This window comes from Nansenia antarctica (assembly GCF_963989245.1).
Source record: "Nansenia antarctica genome assembly, chromosome: 5".
NCBI classification, from domain to species: Eukaryota; Metazoa; Chordata; class Actinopteri; order Argentiniformes; family Microstomatidae; genus Nansenia; species Nansenia antarctica.
In genome coordinates, this window is record NC_137690.1 from 29,611,704 (window position 1) to 29,636,341 (window position 24,638).

At 42.5% G+C, this 24,638-nt stretch overlaps 1 protein-coding gene across 1 annotated transcript in view; it reads left to right on the top strand.

Moving 5' to 3' along the window:
* Positions 1–1,165: 1,165 nt before the first annotated feature.
* The window catches only part of arl15a (ADP-ribosylation factor-like 15a), a gene marked incomplete at both ends in the record, with an annotated part of 134,057 nt that continues 110,584 nt past the window's right edge, over positions 1,166–24,638 (top strand). Inside the window, 2 exon segments of the mRNA XM_080531546.1 lie at positions 1,166–1,261; positions 4,734–4,878. Of these exon segments, the coding sequence (XP_080387672.1) occupies positions 1,166–1,261; positions 4,734–4,878 (241 nt within the window).

Below are 24,638 nucleotides of genomic sequence, written 5' to 3' on the forward strand. Positions count from 1 at the left end.
GAGAGAGAGAGAGAGAGAGAGAGAGAGAGAGAGAGAGAGAGAGAGAGAGAGAGGGATACAGAAACACAAGGGGGCTCTGCCTGCCTAATCCAGACTGGTCCATCCTTCTAATAAAATATATCTCTTTTTAGTTCGGGATACTGATCTCTCCATAAGTTTTAAAGATCTCATTCACGGTTCACACCACATTTTCCCCTTAATGTCTCACAGCAGGCCCCCAGTCACAGGCCGTGATTCATCAAGTGACAGGTCTGCCTGTGGCCACCATGAGGGCCCAATCAGACAAGGCCCTGTCTCTCTCTCTCTCTCTCTCTCTCTCTCTCTCTCTCACTCACTCTCTCTCATACACACACATAAACACACACACACACAGTTGCATTCACTCACACATACACAAACACACACATACATACAGTGGGGGAAATAATTATTCAACACATCAAAACAACATTTGTTCAACATATTTCCATTGCAGCAATTCACAATTTGGACCAGATAGACCAGACACAATAAAACTACACAGCTAAATAAAATGTAACACTCATTACATTAAAGTTTTGGCATTTAGCAGACGCCTTATTCCAAAGCAACTTACAATCAATATATTTAAGTTTGTGAATCATCTATCCAGTTGTCGTAGCAGGAAAAGTAATCTATGCTCAGGTCAGGGGCCATTCGTTAGGTCAGGGGGCAGTCGTCGTGCTAGAATAACTTTTTTTAAATGTATTTATTAATTGACTCAGGACATACAGTATAGGAGGGGAGGTAGGTGTCTCTGGAGACACAGTGCAGGGGGGTAGTAGATGTCTCAGGAGGAACAGTTAAGGTGTAGCCTGAAGAGATGGGTCTTCAGTCTCCAACGGAAGATGGGCAGTGATTCTGCAGTTCTGACAGCCGTGGGCAGCTCATTCCACCAGCGGGGAGCCAGTCTAGTGAAGAGACGTGACCGAGCAGCGAGACTGCCGTGTTGGCGTAGAGGTGGTGGGGCCAGTCGGCCAGAAGAGGGGGAGGAGCGGAGTGAACGGGCTGAGGTTTGGGGGGTGACCATAGCTTGCAGGTAGGCAGGGGCTGTCCCTTTTGCAGCCTGGTAGGTGTGCACCAGGGTCTTGAATCTGATGCGAGCTGCTATCGGGAGCCAGTGAAGGGTGCGAAGGAGGGGGGTAACATGAGAGAATTTGGGGAGGTTGAAAACCTGAAGGGCGGCAGCATTCTGGATGAGCTGCAGAGGTCTGATAGCGGAGTCGGGGAGGCCCGGCCAGGAGTGTGTAGGAGTGTGTGCAGTAGTCAAGGCGGGAGATGACCAGTGACTGGATCAAGAGTTGAGCTGCTTCTCTGGTGAGGAATGGTCGTATCCTTCTGATGTTGTAAAGTAAGAATCTGCAGGAGTGTGCTGTCGCTGCGATGTTCTCCACACAGGATAGGCGGTTTTCCAGGATCACTCCCAGGTTCTTGGCTGTCTGCGAGGAGATTACAGTTCTCAACTGTGATGGAGAGTCTTGGAGAAGGCAGGCTTTCTCAGGGAGGAAGAGTAGATTAGATTAGATTTGATTAGATTAGATTAGATTCAACTTTATTGTCATTGTAGAGTACAAGTACTAGACAAGGAATGCAGTTCAGCATCTAACCAGAAGTGCAAATAGTGATATAAGAACAATGATATAAAAACATGACAATGATAGTGATAGGTACCGTAAGGCAAGTATGGTAGTTAAGAGGTATATACAGTTATGAGCTATGTACAGTTAATGTAGTTTATGTACAGTATGTAATGCACAGATGTATAAAAGAGGCTATATCAAAGAGGTATGTGCAATATACAGTATGTGCAAAGGTAGTATTGTAAACATCAGTAGTGCGAAGGTTAACAAGTGATCACATTAACTAGGTATGTGCAACCATCATTGTATTGTCCTTGTCATTGTCCTTGTATCCCAGGGTTGGATTGAAGTGGTGACCTGAAGTCCTTGTAAAGATGTCAGCAAGACACGCAGTTGCCACATGTAGGTCAGAGGGGGGGAAAGACTGAAAGAGTTGAGTGTCATCTGCGTAGCTGTGGTAGGAGAACCCATGTGAGGAGATTACTGAGCCAAGAGACTTGGTATAGAAGAAGAACAGTAAGGGCCCTCGGACAGAGCCCTAGGACAGAGGTGAGAGTTCATGGAGAAGACAACGATCCTCTCCAAGTCACCTGGTAGGAGCGACCAGCCAGGTAGGAAGCAAACCAGGAGAGTGCAGTGCCAGAGATGCCTAGTTCTGAGAGGATAGCAAGAAGGATCAGGTGGTTTACCGTGTTGAAGGCAACAGACAGGTCCAGGAGAGTGAGAACAGATGAGAGGGAGGAAGCTTGAGCAGAGTGGAGGGCACCCGTGACATCAAGGAGTAGAGTGCCCAGACTTAAAGCCGTATTGGTGGGGGTCCATGAGGTTGTTCTGACGGAGATAGGCAGATAGTTGTTTAGATTCTTGGGTTTTAGAAAATAAGGAGAGAGGTAACGATCTGTAGTTGTGGACAGAAGACGGGTCAAGGGTTGGTTCCTTGAGGAGAGGCATGACTCTGGATATCTTGAATGCTGCCTGGACAGGATCCTGTGGATAAGGAGGAGTTGATTACAGTGGTAAAGAAAGGAACAAGGTAATTGGAAATGGATTGGAGAAGAGGGGAGGGGATGGGATAGAGAGGGCAAGTGGTTGCCTGCTTAGAAGTGATCAGTGTTAGAATATCATCAGGGGAGAGGGGGGAAAGAGATGATAAGTCAGAGACCAAGTGTAATGCAGAAGGTCAGGAAGGGGTGTTAGCAGTGTTGTTGGGAGGAGGAAACACTCCAATCCCTAAAAATTGATGTGCAATAAAGTGGATTTTTTTATTGAACACAGTAAGAAAAAGCACTAACCCAGCTTATACCACTAATGATGGTTCATACCTGTCCTAATTAGAATCAGCTGGGTTAGTGCATGTTGGTGGGTAAGTACTTCCACTCATTGACAAAAAGGTTTTTCCACCTCTGAATGCAAGTAAAGAAATAATTTGTCACCAAGCTTTCCTGCAAGAAACATCTCATGATGGGTAGAGGCAAAGAACTCTCCCAACAAGATTGTTGAGCAGCATAGTGATGGCGCTGGTTACAGACGGATTTCTCAACTCGTAAATGCTCCTATAAGCACCATTGGGGCCATTATCCGCAAGTGATAACTCAATTATTCAATGTCTGCTCTAAATGTCATGTGAATAGCTGCAATGGAAATTTGAATACAAAAATGGTTGATGTGCTGAATACGTATTTCACACACACACACACACACACACACACACACACACACACACACACACACACACACACACACACACACACACACACACACACACAGTGAAGCATTTTTTCTTCTTTTGACTCTACACTCCAAAAGTGTATATTTCAAATCAAACAATTACTATAATGTTGTAGTAGCTATAATGTTAAAGTACAGATTCTCTGCTTTTTGATAGTATTGCTGTGCATATTGGTTTCAGAAATTACACCACTTTTCATACATAATCCCCATTTCTCAGGGTACCCAAAAATAATGGAACAGATTTATGACGCCCAGTATTTGGTTGACAATCCTTTGCATGCAATAACTGCCTGAAGTCTGCAACCCATTGACCCCACCAGATGCTGGGTATCTCCTCTGGTGAAGCTCTGCCTGGCCTGTACTGCAGCCATCTTCAGTTGTTGTTTATTTTGAGATCTTTTTGCCTAAAATCGTATCATCAGGAAATTAAATGTTTAATTGCATTTAAATCTGAAGGTTGACTTGGCCAATCAATACCTTTCCACTTTCTGGCCCTGAAAAACTCCTAATAGTAGTTGCTATGTCAGTATGTTTTGGGTTATTGTTGCTTACTGTATGATGAAGCGCCATCCAATGAATTTGGAGGCATTTGCTTGCACTCGAGCAGACAAGATGTTTCTGCACACTTCAGAATTCATCCTGCTGCTGCTGCCATCATAAGTTACAATCATCAATAAAGACAGGTGAGCCAGTTCTAGTGGCAGCTATACCTGCCCACTCCTAACACCCACTGCACCATGTTTCACAGATGAGGTGGTATGCTGTGTAAATCATGGGCAGATCCTTTTTTCACCAAACGTGTTTTTACATATTATCTGTCAACAAAACCTTTTTCCAGACCTCTGCAGGCTCTTGGGTACTTTTGTTTAGCAAACTGGAACCTAACCATCTTTTTTGAGGATAACTAGTTGTTTGTACGTTGTAGTGAAGTGTCTTTAGTTTGGCTGGTGAAATATTCTGCAGATGATGGTAGTCTCTGATACATTCACACCTCCCTCCTGGAAAGTCTTCTTCTCTTGATTTTCTGAGTTTCTTATCAGCCCGTTTGCAAATACAGAGCTCACCGGTGCGTTTTTCTTTTTTCAATTATGTATCCTAAAATACAGTGTGTAATTTCTGAATGGTGAAACCAAATATACGCAAATACCACCAAATAACATCCTCTCTACTTTAAACTCATAGTAATTGTTTGATTTAAAATCTAAATGTTGGAGAGTAGAGCCAAAAGAGGAGAAAATGCTTCACCACCCCATTACCTATGCAGGGCACTATATTTCTCAGTAGTTTTATACAATCCCCTTTTTATTGGCTGTTGACAAGGCTAAGCTAAGCAAGGCTACGACCTGGAAAAGCACTATGTAATCCAATCATTTGAATGATATCTTGTTCTGTTATTCTCTTCAGTGTTTCCGGGCACTGTGCTGTAAAGGACCCCCACCCCCCAGACCAGAGTGTGACGTGGTGTGTATGGGACTGACAGGTGCTGGGAAGACAAGTCTGCTCTTGTACCTTCGCAGTGAGGGCAGTGACGGAATTGTTCCTACGACAGGTGGAACCTGTTAAAATGCATACCTCTTAACACACATATACTGTACACGTTTACATACATACACATGTAGTGTCTCTCTTTTTCTCCCAAACACACAAACATGCACACACTCCTACTCATTGTCTCTCTCACTCTCTCAAACACTCTGAACATTGTTTATCTTGACCTCCCTCCATCAGTCAAAGACAGCTCCTATCACCAATAGATAATACTGCATAGGTATCACAACACCCAGCATCAGATAATACAGGCACCCTTCCAGATTTAGAAGAGACTGCCAGCGAAGCTGCTTTCTATCTGCCTCTTGCCAAAACAAAAGGATTCTCCCCCATAGCCAGTGGGAGGCTAGTGTTCTCTTCAAACTGAAGACAAGGCTTAGGGGCTAGTATATCAACCTGCCTAAAGTCACCTGCTTCCCGTACCCCAAAGACTTCAGGCCTGCTGACGTTACTTCCACCTCTTGTATTGGCAACCACCACAGTTGTGCTTTTCCAGAAGTCCCGCTGTGGGTTTAGTCATCGGCTAAATATAAAGAAATCCCAAACGTGCCACCGCTTACTCTTAGTCCGAGGGAGTGAAACACCTGTCCCTGCGCTGTCAGGCGGGCTTTAATAGAAAAAAATACAGCCATTATTTACCTTACCAGAGAGTTATTTTGGCAGCCCTTCTGAACGTAGGTTAAGATGAAGCTGTCAACACCGTCTCTATCTGCCAATAGCTCCAGAGGCATAGAGCGTTTCGCAGGAGAAGTCTCCACTGAGACTTTTCCATTCACCTGCTGGGAGTTTGATCTAAACTGTGCTGTTGAGTATTTTGAGAACCGGAGTAGAGCTTTTAGAGGTTTTATACGTGTGGTTAATCAAAAGCAACTAGTATAACCCTCCTCTTGTGTGAAATGTTGAGGGAGAGGAATCACATCCAAGAGAAAGCGTCGTCATTTGAAGGATGGTTCTTATTCCCTTGTTTTTTTGCATTGTTGTCAGCCGAAACACAGTAACGAACCACATAAAAATTCCAGCCTAACCTTATACTGTGTTTTACTAACCTCAACATTTAAAAACAGTACTACATTTTCCTAACCCTGACACTAAAACAAGTGTTGTTGTTTTGCATTCAAGTGCCAATTCACTGTCAACTGTCTTTATGTTGATGGGGGGTGGTAGTTTGAGGCTAAATGGTCTGGGTGAGGGGCCTGATTGAATATCTAGAGAGGACTTCAGCTTCAATCAATTCAGAAAATGTATTTGAAATCTCATCATATCCATGAATTGAAAGACATCTGCATAGAGAATGGTGGTCAATATGTTAGATTTCCCTGAGTTGAAATTGAGTTGATTGGAATGTAAAAGATAAGACAAAGAAGAAGTTTAGTAGCATAAATTGTTCAGATTCTGTGATGAATAGACATAATATTGAAAGAGTCTTGTAAAATGTTTCCACAGAAACATCTAGAAAAAGTGCTTCTTGCATAGACTAATAATATTTTGCTCTATTTTTTTCAGGCTTCAGCATCAAAGCAAGAAGAAGAAGACTCAACACAAAGTGTGTTTATTATTAACTCACAAATTAAAGAGCTCTACACTCATCACATGATACAACCATCTTAAGGGTAAGGAGCTGTGTTTTGGTCTTCTAGTTCTGAATGTCATGTGTTCTGGTGGAATGCATTAGTTTGATGCATTTATGTATGAGCCATGAATATGATTTATTGGGTATTTAGTACAAAAAGCTAATGGGTTTATTATGAGCTTATTTGATTTGTTTGTTTATTGTTTTGATCACGTTTATTGTTTGATAACCCTTCCGGAAGTCACATGATTATGGGCGGGCCTACCTGAGGTTACTTTAAGCACCTGTTTACCTGTATGGCGGGAGTGGAGAGAGAGGGGAGACAGGGTCGCTGTATTTTTTGTTGACCGCATATTATTTACGATTTGTTTGATATTCTTTGTTTTTGGTCGCTTATGGATTTTTGGGTTTTGGTTAGGGTTAGGATCAAGTTTGATCATTTTATATTCAATAAATGCTTTAAACGTACCTTTTATCTGAAGCGAATTGTTTTAGCGCGTCACACAACTTCACCCAAACCCTGCTCGCGTCTCTCAGCGACTTTGGATTTTTGGCTAAATCTAGGACCACTGTCATGAGATGAGTAAGTGCTTGGTTACTTACTTTATTACAAAATAAACATTGTGTGGATTTTGGCCCATGTCTTCCTCAATCCAAGTGGAACAGTTTGCCAAATCAAATTGCCAGACCAAATCAAATTGCCTTTTGACAGGTTGTAGCATCTAAGCACCAAATTGTTTTTGCACCATTGTACCTTTCGGAATTATTGACTTAAGGATGAAATCATATTGATTTTCTATTTCCATACAGTATTACACTTTGTTGGTCACTATAGCATTCTAGTGTTGATACCAGGGGCGGCGCTATGGGGTGGCTACTGGGGCTCAAGCCCCGGATGTTTTCTGAAAAGCCCCGAATGTTTTACTTATTATTTTTTTTTTAAATAAATAAAAAAACTCTCGTGAGTAACGTGCAGTACCGGAGTCCAACAGAGAGGCAGCAGCTGCGCGACATTAGCCTGCATACTGCGTAGCCTACCCTGCCCTGAAGAAGAAGTGATCTCAATCAGTGCCTGACTTGCAAAAGTGTAAGGATGGATATCCGAAAGTTGTTTTCAACAAAACAAGCGCCAAGAACTGTTGCAGCAGCCGTATCAGCAGCTGACAACAATGACATCACCAGCAGTGATGACATAGATGATGTTTCAGGTTTGTGAATCTTATTAGAAAGGTGACTGACTCACTGACACTACTTTTCCGGTTTGCTAATGCTAGCTGGCTATCATAACATAACGTTATGTTATAATGAAAATGAAACATAGCAAGGTACTGTTACGGTACATGGTAAGAAATCAAACAAAGGATAATACTTATGGAATGGAATGGACTTTATTTGAAAAACAGATGGAATGAAGTGGTTATTCACTTTATACAAATAAAGTGAATAACAGGCTGATAGTCTTTGATATCTGCACTCTGGTTGACTGAGTAACAAGTGAAAAAGAATGATGTAACGTTAATGTTACAGCTAGTAAACATGGAGTAACCACATTAAGTATGCCCTTATGGTAGTATGTATGTATACAGAACATGACTCAAATCTATCCTAAGATGTAACGCTAACTAACTAAGTTTGTTTAATGTCCCAGGGGGGATTTGATTTCACAGTACTATACACAGGCCAACAATACATGTAATATATCGTCATATAACACAGGACAAGACTCTAAATACAATATAAGTGGTGAGCACAGAGTCTGCCCTGATATACATACTGTAACATAACTAGCCTCAGCCCATCAATTATGCAATTCTATACAAATATAAATGATGGTGACTGGCAGGGGGAGCTACGTGTGCTGACCTCCCTCTGTGCCCAGAACCACCACAATTAGTTTGCTTCATTAAAGGGTGTGAATGTATATGTGTTCTCCAGTGCCTTTTGTCCGCTTTAAGGTGGTGGTAAGTTGAAGGTTGAAGGCAAAATTTTCCGGCGCGCACATTACATTCTCCCTCTGGGCTAAGCCCCGGATCTCCTACGATCCTAAATCCGCCCCTGGTTGATACTCTGAAAGATATACAGTGCCTAACATATGTGACGCGATATGGTGGAATGATCATCAAGTAAGCAAAGTCATTTTTCTGTTTTTACATATGCTTAAACTACAGATTGTAAGCTTTCAAATGTTGCATTATACAAAGAAATCAGGAAAAAATGTAAGACGACATGAGTATTTGAAAGTTGTTAACCCTGAAATCAAGTTTTCATTCTTTTTCACACCTTCACACAGGCAGGTAATGGGCAGTAACAATAGTTGGTTAACCCCACCCCCAACCACTCCCCCTCTAGATTGACAGCTATCAGCTGTGCGCCCCCCCTGCAGTACCCCCCACGCCCCACAGTTTGGGAAACACTGTACTAGCTTATATTAAAGCTGCACTGTTGCGCATTTCATGAGAAGTTGTCAGTCTAGTTTCTTATACAACATATGTGTATGAATGAATGAATGAATGGTCTTTATTGTCATTGCTATAGTACAGGTACCAAACAACGACATTTGGGAGGGGTGGCTCCCCTGGTGCTAGGAAAGAAAAAAAAAAGAAGAAAAAAAAAGAAGGGAAAAGAGCTGGTTTACATAAATAAAGGCTATGTACACTATCCACTATACTATACTGTACAGATAAAACACTGTGCTGTACTCTATGCTATGCTATACCTATTCTAACATTTCCTATTTATCTGCAACCTTATGTACCCTAGGGTTGTCATATTGCACATAGTGTTATTGCACATTCATTTAAAGTGTCGCAGTTTGCAGGCTTGAAATGTACACATTTGTGCCTCAGCACTACACCTGATTTTTCAATCCAGCAGCTGCCATCAATCCGTCCAGACTGTCCAGGGCCCAGAACCTAGGTCTTTGCTGTGTTCAGGGCCTGGACGGCCCTGTGGTAGAAGCTGTTCTTCAGTCTGTTTGTCCTTGTGGCCATGGTCCTGTACCGCCTGTTCGAGGGCAGCCGGGCAAAGTGTTCGTACCCAGGGTGGGATGGGTCTCTGGAGATCTTGGAGGCCTTCCTGAGGCAGCGTGTGTTGTACAGCTCTTCCAGAGAGGGGAGGGGGGCGCCGGTGATCTTCTGGGCTGTTCTTACGACTCTCTGTAGCGCATTTCTCTCTGCGGCTGTGCAGCTGGAGAACCAGTTGCAGATGCCGTAGGTGAGGATGCTCTCCACTCCGCCGCGGTAGAAGGCCACCAGTATCTCCTGCTTGTTGTGGTCCTTCCTGAGGACTCTCAGGAAGTAGAGCCGCTGTTGTGTTTACATGTGAACATGTAAAGATACTTTATTTGCACTTAATTATACATTCATATTTTCGTTTTTGTACAGAAACAACTCACTAAAATTGACTATTGCAGAACTGATTTGGAGGGGGAAAATCCACCTCTACCCCCCCATTCGGTACCATGCCATATCGTGGCTTTTGCTGAAATGACGCCACTGGTCTCGTAGCCTATTGGAGTGTGTGTGTGAGTGAGGGAGAGTGAGAGGGAGAGCTTTTGTGAGCCCGCATGTATGATGTGTCTCTTTCTGGTACCCCAATAATCTTTTTTGGCTCTCAGTCTCCGACTGCCCTAGCAGGATCCGGGTCTCATATCCTTCTCACCTTTTTCACCCCGACCTGTTTTCATGCCTGAAATACACGAACACACTGGTTTCAACTAGTAACTAACAACTAACTTAACTAACAAAGTCGCTATGAACATACTTAGAAGATCTTACCTTACGAGTCTTAGTGGAGTAAACAAACAAGCCATCTGCTTCCTGACTCCTCTCGTAGCCAAGTCGATCGACCAATGAAAAAAAACCTGGAACCAGTTTCGTTTAGTTCAAAACTTAAAGTTGCGTCTGATGACAAAAAAAGGAAATCAGATTTTTTGGCTCTGAACAACTTTGAACGCTTTTTTCAACCCTTTCCCTTTTGCGAGTTCTGTGCAACTCGACTACATTACGTCACATTATATCTTACAAAGAAGCATAGTGAAACTGACATTTAATCACATATTTAACTGTGGCTTGGTGCTCTGAAAGGTTGACTTAATCATGATTATTAATCATGAACACAAACATCCAAGGATACACAAGCATGTTTATCCTACCCACAGTAAGATCGCGTCTTTTGGACAGACGTGACATCTTTTAAGTATTGTTTTGAAGAGGCTAGACTCTCCGAAAGAGCTAATTTATTGTGTTCCTGGAAACCACCCAAGGAGGCCATCTGAGGTTTATTAAGGGCTGATCTGAGAACTCAAAGTGTGGAAAATGGGAAAAGCGAAGGGAAGCAGCAGGGTTGATAAAATTAGGTCTTCTGAGAGAAGTAAATCTCTATCTCCACCCCTCGTCTGCTACTGAGCCCCCCTGCCAAATGTTAAAAAGTAATTGATGCTTTCTTGTGAGGCACTGAGCACATGACAGGTGCAGTGTGTATCTGGACAAGTAGCTGAGTCCAGCACAACAACATCATGAGCCCCCAGAAAGAACAAAAACAATACGCACAAAAAAGAGAAACCAGGGACCACCAAAGAGGAGGATACCAAATTTGGGCAGAGGGGGGACGATGATTGGTTCAAAGCCTGTCTGGGATGTTATTGTGGGTGGAAAAGCACAGGCTACACCGATGACACGTTTGATTTAGGGGCGATGTGCTGCCACTCCATCTTCAGGATGATGAAATTTGCTCTCTTCGCTCTCTCTGCTGCTCCCCCCCTCCCTGTAAATATAGGGAGCAAACACTACTGAGGGATTTATGTTGCCATCCTTTTGGAAAAAAAGGAGGGCTGGGGGGTGGGCAGGGGTAAAAACAAGCACATGGTGTTTTGACGCCTCCCTTTGACGGCTGCCTTTTTTTGGAGCTCATAGCGAGGGGAGGGTCTGTCTGAGTTGAGGTCTGCACTACGACGCAAGGTCTTTATTTGGTTCACTTAAGGTTCACGGTCATACAGCTCCCAGAGTGTGTTTACATGTGTGCGTAGAAGTGCTGTGCTCTATGTCACAAGCGATCAGTATTCATAGTAAACAGAGATGTATTTTTACTAGCCAGGTGTCCAAAATACCACAGTGCACCCCAGGGTTTCAAATCTATTTGTCTTGGGCATGTTTGTTTATCCCGCGACATATCCTAAATGTTTCGATCTTAAGAGCGGCAGGACAACTTCTGCCACTGAAAAGCAAACAAGCACGGTTTGTTTCATTTTATGTCTTGTTTACTTTTGACGCAGACTGGGACGCGAGACGTGACGCAAGGACAGGAATATTTTTGGCCTGAACACAACACAACACAACACAACACCTGTTCAATTCACTCAACCTTGAAACGCTGAGCAAAAAACACAGTCTGTCTAGATGACCGAGGAGAGAAGCGCTCTCTTGTCTTATCCCCTCGCCCCCCAAACTGATCTTCTGTTGCATGTCAGCGGGGTATCAGTACGGACGCGCAGATTGTCGCCTCCTCGAGCGCTCTGGCAGGCTCAAGGCCTCTCGAGGTAACGCTGCTCGTCCGGTCAAGGAGGAAGAAGAACGGAAGAACAAAATAGACCAGGAAAATGTGACCAGGATCGTATGGCTGCTGGGGGGGGCGGGTCATTACCGTGTCACGTCTGTGCAGCGGAAACAAGCCCTGAGGCGAGGTTGACTTATCACCATGCCGACCCCTCTCTCCTCGTATAGTCTCTAAATTGGGTAATGCATTTTTAACACCCGCTCCCAGGCGATATGGCGGGGCTTGTAAAGAGGACAGAGATGGCGTGGCAGCCATCCTGCATACGTTGTTCCCATGCAGGAAGTGGATGGGGATTCTCACTTCCACTGCTTCCTACTCACTCATGGATTTTTCATTGATGCGCCCTGACCTCAATGTTTCATTCAGGACCCTGGCCTCTCTCTCGCCTTTCTTTTTCTTTCTTCCTCTCTTTTTCTCGATTATTTTTGTGTTGGTACTTGGTCTTTGTTTCTCCCCATCTCTTTTTTCGGCCTCTTTCTTTCTTTCTCCATGTCACTTTCCCCCTGTCTTTCTCTCTTTCTCTGTCATGCTGTGTGTGTGTGTGTGTGTGTGTGTGTGTGTGTGTGTCTGTCTGTCTGTCTGTCTGTCTGTCTGTCTGTCTGTCTGTCTGTCTCTCTCTCTCTCTCTCTCTCTCTCTCTCTCTCTCTCTCTCTCTCTCTCTCTCTCTCTCTCTCTCTCTCTTCTTCTCCCTCAAAGGGGTTTATTGGCATGGGAAATCCTAATCCTAACCCAACATCAGTGAAATAACTGATTAAAAATAAACATTAAACAGTAAACACTTTAATTGATGTCCTCAATGAACATTCATTAGTGTTCATAATTGCTTGGTGAATGAAAGTTGATACTTTGCTTGGAGTGCCTTATTTTAGATGTTATACTGTAGGTGCACATTAATTATTCTCAGTTACAAGTGTTTCTAAGTCAACAATTAATGTTAGTAACTCATTTATAAAGGATAAATGCTGTTACACTTTTCATAATCGTCACATTTTATCAGTTAGAAATATTGTTAACCCATTAATACATGTTGGTAAGTTATTCATAAATGTGACAGTAGCTGGTGAAACTGGGAACAAGTCGCCAACCAATCAAATATATATAATAATAATAATATATAAATGTCAACGTTGTTGAAAATCAATGACACACTCGCTAGTCAAGCGAAATATTGCAATGCAAAGGATTCGGTGAGTAATCCCAACTACTACCTAGATAACACTACTTTACATTGTTAGGCTCACAAAACAAGCTGTGTTAGTTGACTAGCGATGTGTCATTGATTTTCAACAACGTTGGAATTTATTAAAACATTTCTGAACAAGATTTTGATGTTTGACCAGAAGTCAAAGCCTTTGCTTATCCCTATTTTTATGATGGAAGGTGGTTAAGAAATGTATTTCTTACTTACTCCTATAGTGCTGGCTTACAGCAACTGCTTAGAGTCTCCTCACGTTATGGTGTGCAGTATGACATTAAATTGTCAGGATCGCTAAAACCAAGGAGGACCAGTAGCAAGATTTTCCTTCCTTCTTTATGGCAGACCAAGCACTAGCCTATATGTGGCGAACAGAGTAAATTATTTGGGTCACATCATCAGGAATGATCTATGTGATGACGACGATGTGCAGCGCCAGTGTTGCAAACTGTATGCACAAGCCAGTATGCTGGCACGCAAATTGCATATGTGTACAGATTATGTTAAAACAGGCCTTTTTAGAGACTACTGTACTCCACTCTATACAGCCCACTTGTGGTGCAGCTATAACAATAAAAAAGCTTCAGGTGGCATTCAATTTACCACGAGAGGAAGGGGGTTGTGGACTCATTTACCACTGTTACAGGGTTGTGGCATGAGGTGAAGCCGAGTAGGAAAACGCTGTACAGTGGTAAATGTCTCCACAACCCCCTCCCTCGAATGGTAAACAGCCACCACATAATATAACAAATAAATACACAGTTGTAACATTAAATTAATGTATTTACAATCATTAATCGTTTCAGAATATATATTTTTCTTTCCGCCACAGAATATAGTCCCATAAACAAGATCAACGATTGCATTGTAGGTCAGCACAGGTGTTCTTAAGCAGATTGATTGGGAGGCGCATTGATACTGGAAATGCGGTCTGAACAGTGGGTTCTTGAGATATTTACCAATGTTGCTAGCCAATCAGAATCCAGTATCCAAACATGCTGTTGTCGAATGATAGTAAGTAAGTAAGTAAAACTTTATTTATATAGCACCTTTCATACAAGAAATGCAGCTCAAAATGCTTTACAACAGGAATAAGAACATAATGAATGATGCATTCAGAATCTTGCTCAAGCTCCCAAGATGGACAAGACAAGTGCAGGTGTTTGTTCCCACCTTTCATGCTGTATTGAGGAATTTTCTGTACAAATGTACCGGTATGTGTCATGCAGTATGATTGATTAAAAGAAATGTAATCATAATGGCCTTAACTGAGCCCACACAAAGTGATACAAGGTATTCCTCTTGTTTTTGGAAACATTGGAACAAATGTCTATATGTATTTTAATCACTGTGGACTTGTGAACTGCAATGATGTAATTTGTTCTCCTTGTATTGTATGTTTTAATAATGTTTGTTACTGATATGGACCTATGTGTCTTAAAATACATTTACATTGAAATGACTTAATTTCCCACAAATATGTGTAATGAGGATTTTCTCAACACATGGATTTATTTTAATTTAATTTCAAGAATTGACTGAATGAGTTGACAGATGAGGGTTGAATTGTACTTTACAAGAGACATTAGCCCCCAGACAACTCTTCAATATTTTGGGATAATTATCGAAAACATTTAACCTGACCATGCCATTGCAAGACCAGGCACGCAGGAAGGGGATGCCTTTTTGATATGGTTTAATTTAGACAGATCTTGTGTTCTTGTGATGTTGTGTGTAACAGTATGTGGAAGTCTATGTGTGTGATCTAGGCTACTGGCTAAACTGGATGACTGCTGTTGGATTATATGCTTTTCACTTGCACTAAGCACCAGCACAATGACTGCCAATGGCCCGGGGCCTGAGCAGCATTATTTTTCATGCTATGACTGGTGGATAGATGATTCACTTAGTTAGTCAAATGTATTTCGTTGTAAGTCGCTTTGGATAAAGGCGTCTGCTAAATGCCAAAAATGTAAATGTAACCACTACGTTATTCAACCCTAGGGGACGTCGTCTGTCATTGTCGGAAACGGGACAACTAGCCAAATGCGAGCTGCTCGCCTTACTCAATCTCCATCTGGCATTACGTTGCTCTCTCTCACTATACGCCATCACTTTGTGTGCTGGTGTGCGTTGACATAGTGCGTTGCCTGCAAGATTGTAGCGTCGGTTTGGATGAGTTGGGATTGATATACTGGCAAATATCTGCAACACTCTCATGATCAGAGCTACCCTGTTCTTATAGGTCCTATTCTGCTCGAAATGACATGCCCACAGTGAATATAGAATATCTCCACAATCACAAGGGCCTACATAATGATCTTGGTATCAAATGAAAGCTAACACCTGCGGGGTGACTATAGAAGTATCAGAATCAAAATATATGTTACTGTGTCAGAGTAAATAGAGCTAGAACATTGTGAAAAATCTCAAATTCACTCTCCGCCTGGAAAAACAACAGCTTTTAGAGTGAATATCAGCTTGGAAACCTGACCTTAAAGCCCAAATCATCTAGGAATCAGTACCCCAGGGTCTGATGAGTACTTGTGCCAAATTAGATGCTAGTAATGTGAGCCAATGCAACTTCGTACCTGTTTTAGTACAGGTATGTTTAGGCGGACAACCAAATTGTGCCATTTGGAGCCATTTTGGCACCATCAGTGTATCAGACTTTCTCATGTATCAAGACTGTAAAATGTATTATATTTCATTGACATACTACTATAGGTATAAATTCCATCCAAATCCACCCGCCTCGTTTTCACACCAGCTCGGATTACGCATTACATTTTCTCCCGAACCCATTGGTCAAAATGTCATGATTGACCACTAATTTGAAGCGTCAGAGCCAATAGAATCGAGCAGAGGCGGAAAAAATGACTGGAAAATATAAGATATGGAAATTCGGGGGTTGAAACCAAGCATGCCTGGTTTTTCTATGTGACGTGGCTGTAAACAAGGGCTTGTGACTCGCACTCTATTTACCAAGCACGGAAAGAAACGATGCGGTTGTTTAGAATGGAATCTAATGAATCGTTTGCGATATCGATGAACATTATTGATAAAGGTAAGCTCTTTATATCTGTTATATTAAACATAGATCCGACTTTTCCCCCAAATATGGGGGAGTGGATAAGAAGTGGATCCAGACGGGTGCACTTGGATGAATCAGCTTTAGGCCTAGTACCACTACTGTACCTTATTCTCCCGTCAAAAGTCACCAACATTGCTTTTTTAACAGGTGATGGGGGCCACAGCCATTCCCCTTCACCTCCCTCAGAACATTTTCAGCAGCACCCCCCGCGAAATACACTTCCTTCATCCTTGTGCAGGACTTCGATTTTAGCCCTCATAGTAAGTGCCTATGCCCAACATGAAGGGTAGACATTGTCTAAGGTCCAAATCCAATCAATCAACTAACAACTAACCCTCTGCCATCAGACCTCTGCAGCTCATCCAGAATGCTGCCTACCTCTTATGTCATAATAACAAATAAATTCTAGCACGACAACTGCCAATGGCCCCAGGCCTGAGCATAGATTACTTTTTCCTGCAATGCCTGGCGGATAGATGATTAACTTAACTTACGTCAAATGTATTTGTTGTAAGTCGCTTTGGTGTCTGCTAAAGGCGTCTGCTAAATGCCAAAAATGTAAATGTAAATGTAAGTCTAGACATGCCACTTCACCGCATGTGTAGGTCTCGCTGACAGCTGATGAAGTAGTACTCATAATAAGTGGCACTCATCACAGCGGTGCTTTAGGGATGGCATGATAAAGAGCTCCTTTGGACTTTGATGTTATGTTATGTTTGATGTTAGGAGCCGTGACTGACAGTTGTACAGGTATTCATAATATCAGACTTTAATATTCTCACTAGGATAAATCTCTTTACCCCCTGCCTATTTGTTGTCTATCATTATTAGCCATAGGACAGTAGAAAGGAATGTGTAGGTTTCCCACATATTTGCATAAGTTTGTGTTTAAATGTGCACATGTGTGCGTGTGTGCATGTACTGTACGTGTGTGTGTAAATGGACTGCACTTATATAGCGCCTTTATCCAAAGCGCTTTACAACGGCCTCTCATTCATCACCCATTCACACACCAATGGCGGCAAGCTACCATGCAAGGCGCCGGCCCGCTCACTGGGAGCAATTTGGGGTTCAGTGTCTTGCCCAAGGACACTTTCGACATGTGGCCAGCCGGGGCTCGAACCGCCGATCTGCCAACCTTGCGATCGTTAGACGGTGGCTTTACCTCCAGCGCCACAGTCTTCAGTATGTTACATTTCATGGCGTCATTAGCTGCAGCACACAGTAAAATACTGCAAGAATAGTGCAGAACATCCACCAATACAACCATCAGTTGTGGCAGAAAACATCTTCTGCTGGAAAAAGAAAAGAAAGAAAATACGGCATTATAGTCATTTCAGGCCCAACATGGTTTGTATTATTATGAAATGTGACTAGAATGTGGTTCGCTTTTTCCTTCGGGGAAGTTGATCCTCTTTGTATAGAAAACAGCCAGACCGAAATTGAAATCATTTGTAAATTGTCATTTTGGCTCAAAGTGGGGCAGACAGACTGTTCAGACTTTTTTGGGGGGGGGAATATTGTGCAACCAAGTGTCCTCATTCAAATGGACTACTATTGATTACGAGTGGACAGTGGGACAAGGATACCTGTTAATTACTAACCAAAGTACCCAGTGTGTGTGAGGTGACGTCGGGAGATGTCCGTTGATTGACGTTAGTGTGGCAGTGTAATCATTGAATCAGACCAATACCACGCAAAAAAAGAATACTGCTTGTGTTAGATTTTGTATTATTTATTTATTATTTTGAGTATTTTAAAAAGCTACACATTAAATATACTGTAACATATTGACAGACAGGGCTGCCAAGTTTCACCAAAAGTTTGGAGTGAGATTTTTTGGTGGTGGAGCGACCCAAAACTGTGCACGTTTTGGCGGCAGCGGCCCCTCTCTCCCACCCAATTATTTGTGCTAGTTTCCTGCAATTTGACATGTTGTTCATAATAAACCAGCACAAGAAATGAAAATAATTAACATTTTATAAAACAAGACAAAAATTCAGACAATATATCATATTTATGAAATCTTAATGAACAAATACAGTAGCCTACAGACTCTAAAAGAAAATTGGGCCCCATCAACAGGACTCAGCCCCTTGGTCAGCAGCAGAAAGACCTGTGGTCATCATCTTATATACAGTGCATTGCTCATAGATGTCTATCATGTTATACAGTAGGCTACATACCAGGGTTTTTCCTGGGTCAGAATGAGGCCTTGGTGGTTGATCTTGTGCGCGCGTAGCGCGGCCACATTTTTTTTGAGGGACCCCCAATTGTTGTATTTGTATTGTAAATTGCAATTACTATTTATTATTACTATTGTAGGAGCCAGATATGGTCCTGTGATATGTGTTGTAATTCACTGTGTGGGCATGGGGTGGCGCTGTCACAATACCTGAGGCAGGTGTATATCAGGTAGAACATTTGTTGTTGTTGTCGTCAGGTGTTGACCCCGGAAGGGCAAATAGGTTTGACCGCAAGGGCGCTAAGTTTGTTATTGTTTGTACCAGTGATTAAGCCATTGATGGCACATAGTAACACAATAAATGTTTATTATGCAGCAAACCAACGACTACGGATCTTATATAACCAACAGCAACACATCAAATTTAGGACGCACGGCGCGTCAACCGGACAATCCGTCGGGTTAGCATCTCAGTAGCAAGTAGTAGACTTTGCTCCTTTAACAATTATTATTAATGTACCTGGTTATGTTACAGTAGAGAAACAAAAAACAGTTACCAAAACGGAGTATTTACTAGCTAAGATTGGCAAAAGATTGGCGTGGTGCAACCGAAATTAGTAAACAACTAGTTTGAAACTAACTAGTAACAACTAGGGGTTTAGTAACTACTAAACAGTGGTGGGCAGTCAGGGCCAGCAAGGCCTTCTCTGCTGGCCTAAACATCATCAGAATATACATTTAATTTTTATATTTTTTTTCTACAAATATGTATTAAATTATTCCCGTAGTCTATTCTCTTCATTTCATAGCTTTCCTCTTGGTTGCGCTGCTTCCAGACATTTGGAGGGCTGGCCTTTAGCTTTTATCCAATCAATTTCAGCCATAATGTATTGCCAGGGTACCAAGAAATCTGCCCGCCTGCAGATTCAACAGTGGCGCGAGTACAGATTGTAATTTAAAGTGAGCGAGAAAAGGCTGTGGCGTACCGTGGTCAGATCTCGAGTTGGCGAGCAAATCCAAGCAAATCCGACGAAGGGGCCTTCTGGATGGCGGAGCACCTGATCAGCACCTGCACGTCTTTTGATTGGATACAAACTATTGGGAGGCGGAGCTAACACACTGAACTTGATCTCGCTAATTTGTGTAGATGGAAGCTGTTGTTCTACAAGCAGCCACAATGGCTGAAGTAGGAGAAGAGGTAGATTTGGTGGCAGATATTATAACAACAAAGAAGAACCTTCTAAGAAAAGCTAGACATAATCAGAAGAGAACGGCCAACCCCGACGTTAGCGACGCTATCCATGTAAAAGGACTTATTGGTGGAACTGATCAACTGTACAACAGAGTCATTGAAGTCTTCTTGAGGAAAGAAAGGAGGATGGATTTTGTGTTCAAATAATCAGTTGTTTTGGTGAGTACAAAGCATTTAATGTTTTCTGCAAGAGATGTAGATATACGGAGCGACCCTGGGGTTCGTAGATAGAGTGTGTGGTGTGGTGCGGTGCACTGGCTCAGCTGTGTGAGTAAGTGGGGCTTCAATGCGATCTTTTAACCACTTCCCGGGCTGCTACCATGGAAAACGACACACCCCCGTGACCGTATGAACACGAGGAAGATAACCAGCCTTAAATGGAACCTCGATACGGTTCTCCTATCGAGATCGACAGACCGCAAAGTTCGGGAAATAACTGACGCTTTCGTTTTCATGCAATGAATTGAATACACCCAGACTAGGTGCCGCTATAATAACAATGGCAACGCCCGGTTATACTGCGTTTCTGTCTAAATGTATAGTTTCTAGAGCCATGGCGTGTCATAATGATGATATTAAGAGGTGGAATAATTCAGGTAGGACATCACTGAAGGCCTAGGTGTGAAATGCACCGCCCGCCACTGCTACTAAATGCCTGCATTTAGTAATGACTTACGCCATATTGGTGCAACCCAGTCCAGTAGGCTACCAGATACGATGTTGTAATGTATGCACATATTTTGCTACCACGGTTGCCAGATGGAATTGACAATGTCCAGTCCAACCGGTCTAAAAGCTGCCGAATCCACCCGTCCAGTGTGACCAAAAGTAGCCCAATCTGGCAACCCTGCTTGCTACGTTCTTGCAGCTCGCGTGAACACAGGTTCTTCCATCAGCGCTCGCCTGCCGCTTCGATTGCAGACTCAAGTTAACGCGCGTGCAGAAAGATGCCACGAAAGTCATGTCCGGTAGCTTTCTTTCAAGGAATTTCAAAAATGAAAGTCCCGTAAAAAACAAACAAAAAAAAACGTTTTTATTTCTCGCAGTGAGAAATAGAGATGCGGCGTGAGAGCGTGAGAACTGGTTGAAATGCGTGAGTCTCACGGTGATTGCGTGAGACTTGGCAGTCCTGCTGACAGACGTATTTCAACCCGTAGTCAAATATGGATCGCATTACAGATTGAGGGTCGTTTCAGTCAATCAACTGCAGTCCCCGTGCCGCCAATTTTTGAGCAAATTTTTGCCTTCATCCGTTATCCACATTATTACGGATTGACTGGCCACTTCCTATGAATTCCATATGAATTTCAGAGTGGTTACATTTCTCCAGCCTCGTCCCTCAGCTGTGTACCAAAAAGGGGTGAGGAGAACGCTTTGTTGTTATTGTTTGAATCCCTTTAAAGTGTTTTAGAAAATATAATTCATTCATCCTTTATATTAGCATATTTAGCTGTAATACCTGTAGAAGACTTAATATTCCATATGGGAGAATCAGGTGAAAATGTTAGCGATGGATGCATGTTCCAAGTTAGGACTGGGCCTGGACTCTGTTTGGTTAAGATAGACATGGTTGAGACATGCTCTTGATGAGTGGACCAACCATTGGAGGACTTTTTGCACGGCAGTCCAGCTCTCTTTAAAATGAAGCAAGATTTAAACAAGTTTAAGTCCACTACTGCTGTTAGCCCTCCATTTGCCTCATGGATGGAAAGAACAAGTCTGTTTTCTATTAGGGAGACTTCAAAGAGGATTGCTTTGACTGGAGTTCAACTTTCAAGAGCAAAATGTCCGATTAGCAACATGTTTGCGTTTTGTTCAAGGTAAAACTTGAAAAATGCAATCAATGGGAATTAGGCATGGGAAAATGTTTTTCCAAGTCGACTGCGAATATGAGACCATACCCAAGCTGGTGCCCAACAGCGAGATGGAGCATAATGTGTACCAAATGGACAGAGACACCAGGGGGTTTTATAACAATGACAGATCATTTAGTTTTCATTAATTTCTTCCTGCCTTTGATTACCTGAGTTGCGTAATAACGTTTTATACGTTGCTCCAGCAATACACATTATTACTCAAGTCAGGTAATCAAAGGCAGGATGAAATGAATGAAGACTAAATTCTGTTTTATTGCACACATTTTTCACCCTAGATTTCCATTATATGCATCATCATTTGGAATCAAGGTGGGTGTAACCCCTCGATGGTGGTCTCTCGATGGGAGAGCTAGGGAAAAGCGCCGATAGGTATACAGCAGATGCAATTCATTATCATGACTAGAGCTGAAATGGATTGTCTTTTCAGAACATTCATTTCACAACAAACCATAGATAACCCCTATCTACCAATCTCAAACTAGCAAACTATATCCTCTATTTAGCATGTCTTCCTCCCTGTATTTCAGTGCGTTATCTGCCTCAAAAGGCGTCAGTGATGTCCCAATAAGGCAGGAGCATGTTGCAGTCTATACAGATGTTTTATCTGCCCCATGTGTCCATCCTGTCTGCAGATGGGCCCAAAGATCAATCCAGTCTGTCCTGGGAGGAACATCTTAATGGCCGCTATCGTCATGGCTAACCCAGAGCTTTACCAAACCATAATAATAACCACCAAGATATCATATAAAGGTTGGACTATTTTGATGTTTTACAACCGATTCCTTGCTTACTGTATCACTGTTCTGTATACATTATAAAGAGAGACTTTGAGTAGCTATATACATTCTATAGCTCCACTGTAAGCGTGGCACCGTATTTATTGTGGAAGTAAAAAGAAAATATTACAGACAAAGTATTTACAAGAAGCCTTTGTTGTTTGACATTTATTGGTAATGGATGGAACGGGCTCAAAGTGTTCCAAGAAAAGATTCCCCACACCATTACACCACCTGAATGAATGAGAAGGTGTACAGGTGTTCCTAATAAAGTGTTTCGTGAGTGTATATATACAGTATGTCTTTTATTCAGTACATCTTCGCTGTTGGACTAATTCAGCTAATCTTCTCAGTTCTGTTTATTAATCTGAGTAGGGTCATAGTGAGTGGAAGTCACTCTGACTCACAGAACACAACACATTTAGCCCTGTGGCTTTCTGATTATTAAATATGTGTCATCTGGCGCAGGAAATGAGTGAATTGCCATTCACAATGACAGAAAACAACTACCACCTTTTTCTAGGTACTGGCACTTATAGTGATTTTCAAGACGAAAATGTATTTAGCTGCAAAAAGTGTATGGATACATACTGTATAACGATAACGCAAAATCCTACAAGCCAGAGGGGGGCGGGGCTTAAGCTTCTGTTTCTGCTCTCTATTCATTAATCCATTCGTTCATGTGGTGATACATCCATTAACAACAGTTAAGTCAACACAATGAATGAATGAGCATGTTACAGTGTTAATTAATGGGTGCATAAATGATTAAATTAGCGTACGTATTAACAAACAAAGTTAATAATGAATAAATGATTGAGCCAATGACGTGATGCATTTTGGGGGATGTGTGATGGAGTGACTCGAATGAAAACAGACTAGTGGAGACTGCATGATGAGGACGGACATGGCCAGGGCTTCCACCAGAGGCTGAAGACCCATCTCTTCAGGCTACACCTTAACTGTCCCTCCTGAAGACCTCCATCTCTTCAGGCTGCACCTTAACTGTCCCTCCTGAAGACCTCCATCTCTTCAGGCTACACCTTAACTGTCCCTCCTGAAGACCTCCATCTCTTCAGGCTACACCTTAACTGTCCCTCCTGAAGACCTCCATCTCTTCAGGCTACACCTGAACTGTCCCTCCTGACGACCTCCATCTCTTCAGGCTACACCTTAATGTCCCTCCTGAAGACCTCCATCTCTTCAAGCTACACCTTAACTGTCCTTCCTAAAGACCTCCATCTCTTCAGGCTACATCTTGACTGTCCCTCCTAAAGACCTCCATCTCTTCAGGCTACACCTTAACTGTCCCTCCTGAAGACCTCCATCTCTTCAGGCTACACCTTAGCTGTCCCTCCTGAAGACCTCCATCTCTTCAGGCTACACCTTAACTGTCCCTCCTGAAGACCTCCATCTCTTCAGGCTACACCTTAACTGTCCCTCCTGAAGACCCCCATCTCTTCACGCTACACCTTAACTGTCCCTCCTGAAGACCTCCATCTCTTCAGGCTACACCTTAACCTCATAGGAGCCAACGGACCCCCATCGGCATCCGAAGTGATATAAAGAGTTTACCTCGATTAATTCTCTTCATCGATATCACATTTTTTTCACAATTTTGCATGCTATACGATGCCACCATTTGTTTTCCCGAGACGGTAAACACGGCCTAAGTCACATCCAGTTTTCTCCAACTGGAGAATGTGTCATGTCCGGTTTCAACGCCGAATTTCCATACCATTGGTCGGCCAACCCCAAAAAATCCCCCCCCCCCCCCCCCCCAAAAAAAAAAAAAAAATCTGATACATAAGAAAGGTCAAAGATGGTGCCAAAATATCTCCAAATGGCCTAAACATATAGGTGTCCGCCTAAACATACCTGTACTAAAACAGGTACGAAGTTGCATTTGCTCACATTACTAGCATCGACTTTGGCACAAGTACTAATAAGACCCTGGAGTACTGATTCCTAGATGATTTTGGCTTCGTTATCAGGTTTCCAAGGTGATATTCACTGTAAAAGCTGTTGTTTTTTTAGGCGGAGACTGAATTTGAGATGTTTTATAATGTTCTAGCTCTATTTGCTCTGACACAGTAACATAGATTTGGATTCTGACACTTCTACAGCCACCCCACAGGTGTTAGCTTTCATTTGATAACAATATCATTATGAAGGCCCTTGTGATTGTGGAGATATTCTATATTCACTGTGGGCATGTCATTTCGAGCAGAAAACCAGAAAAATGAGGTGGATAAGAAG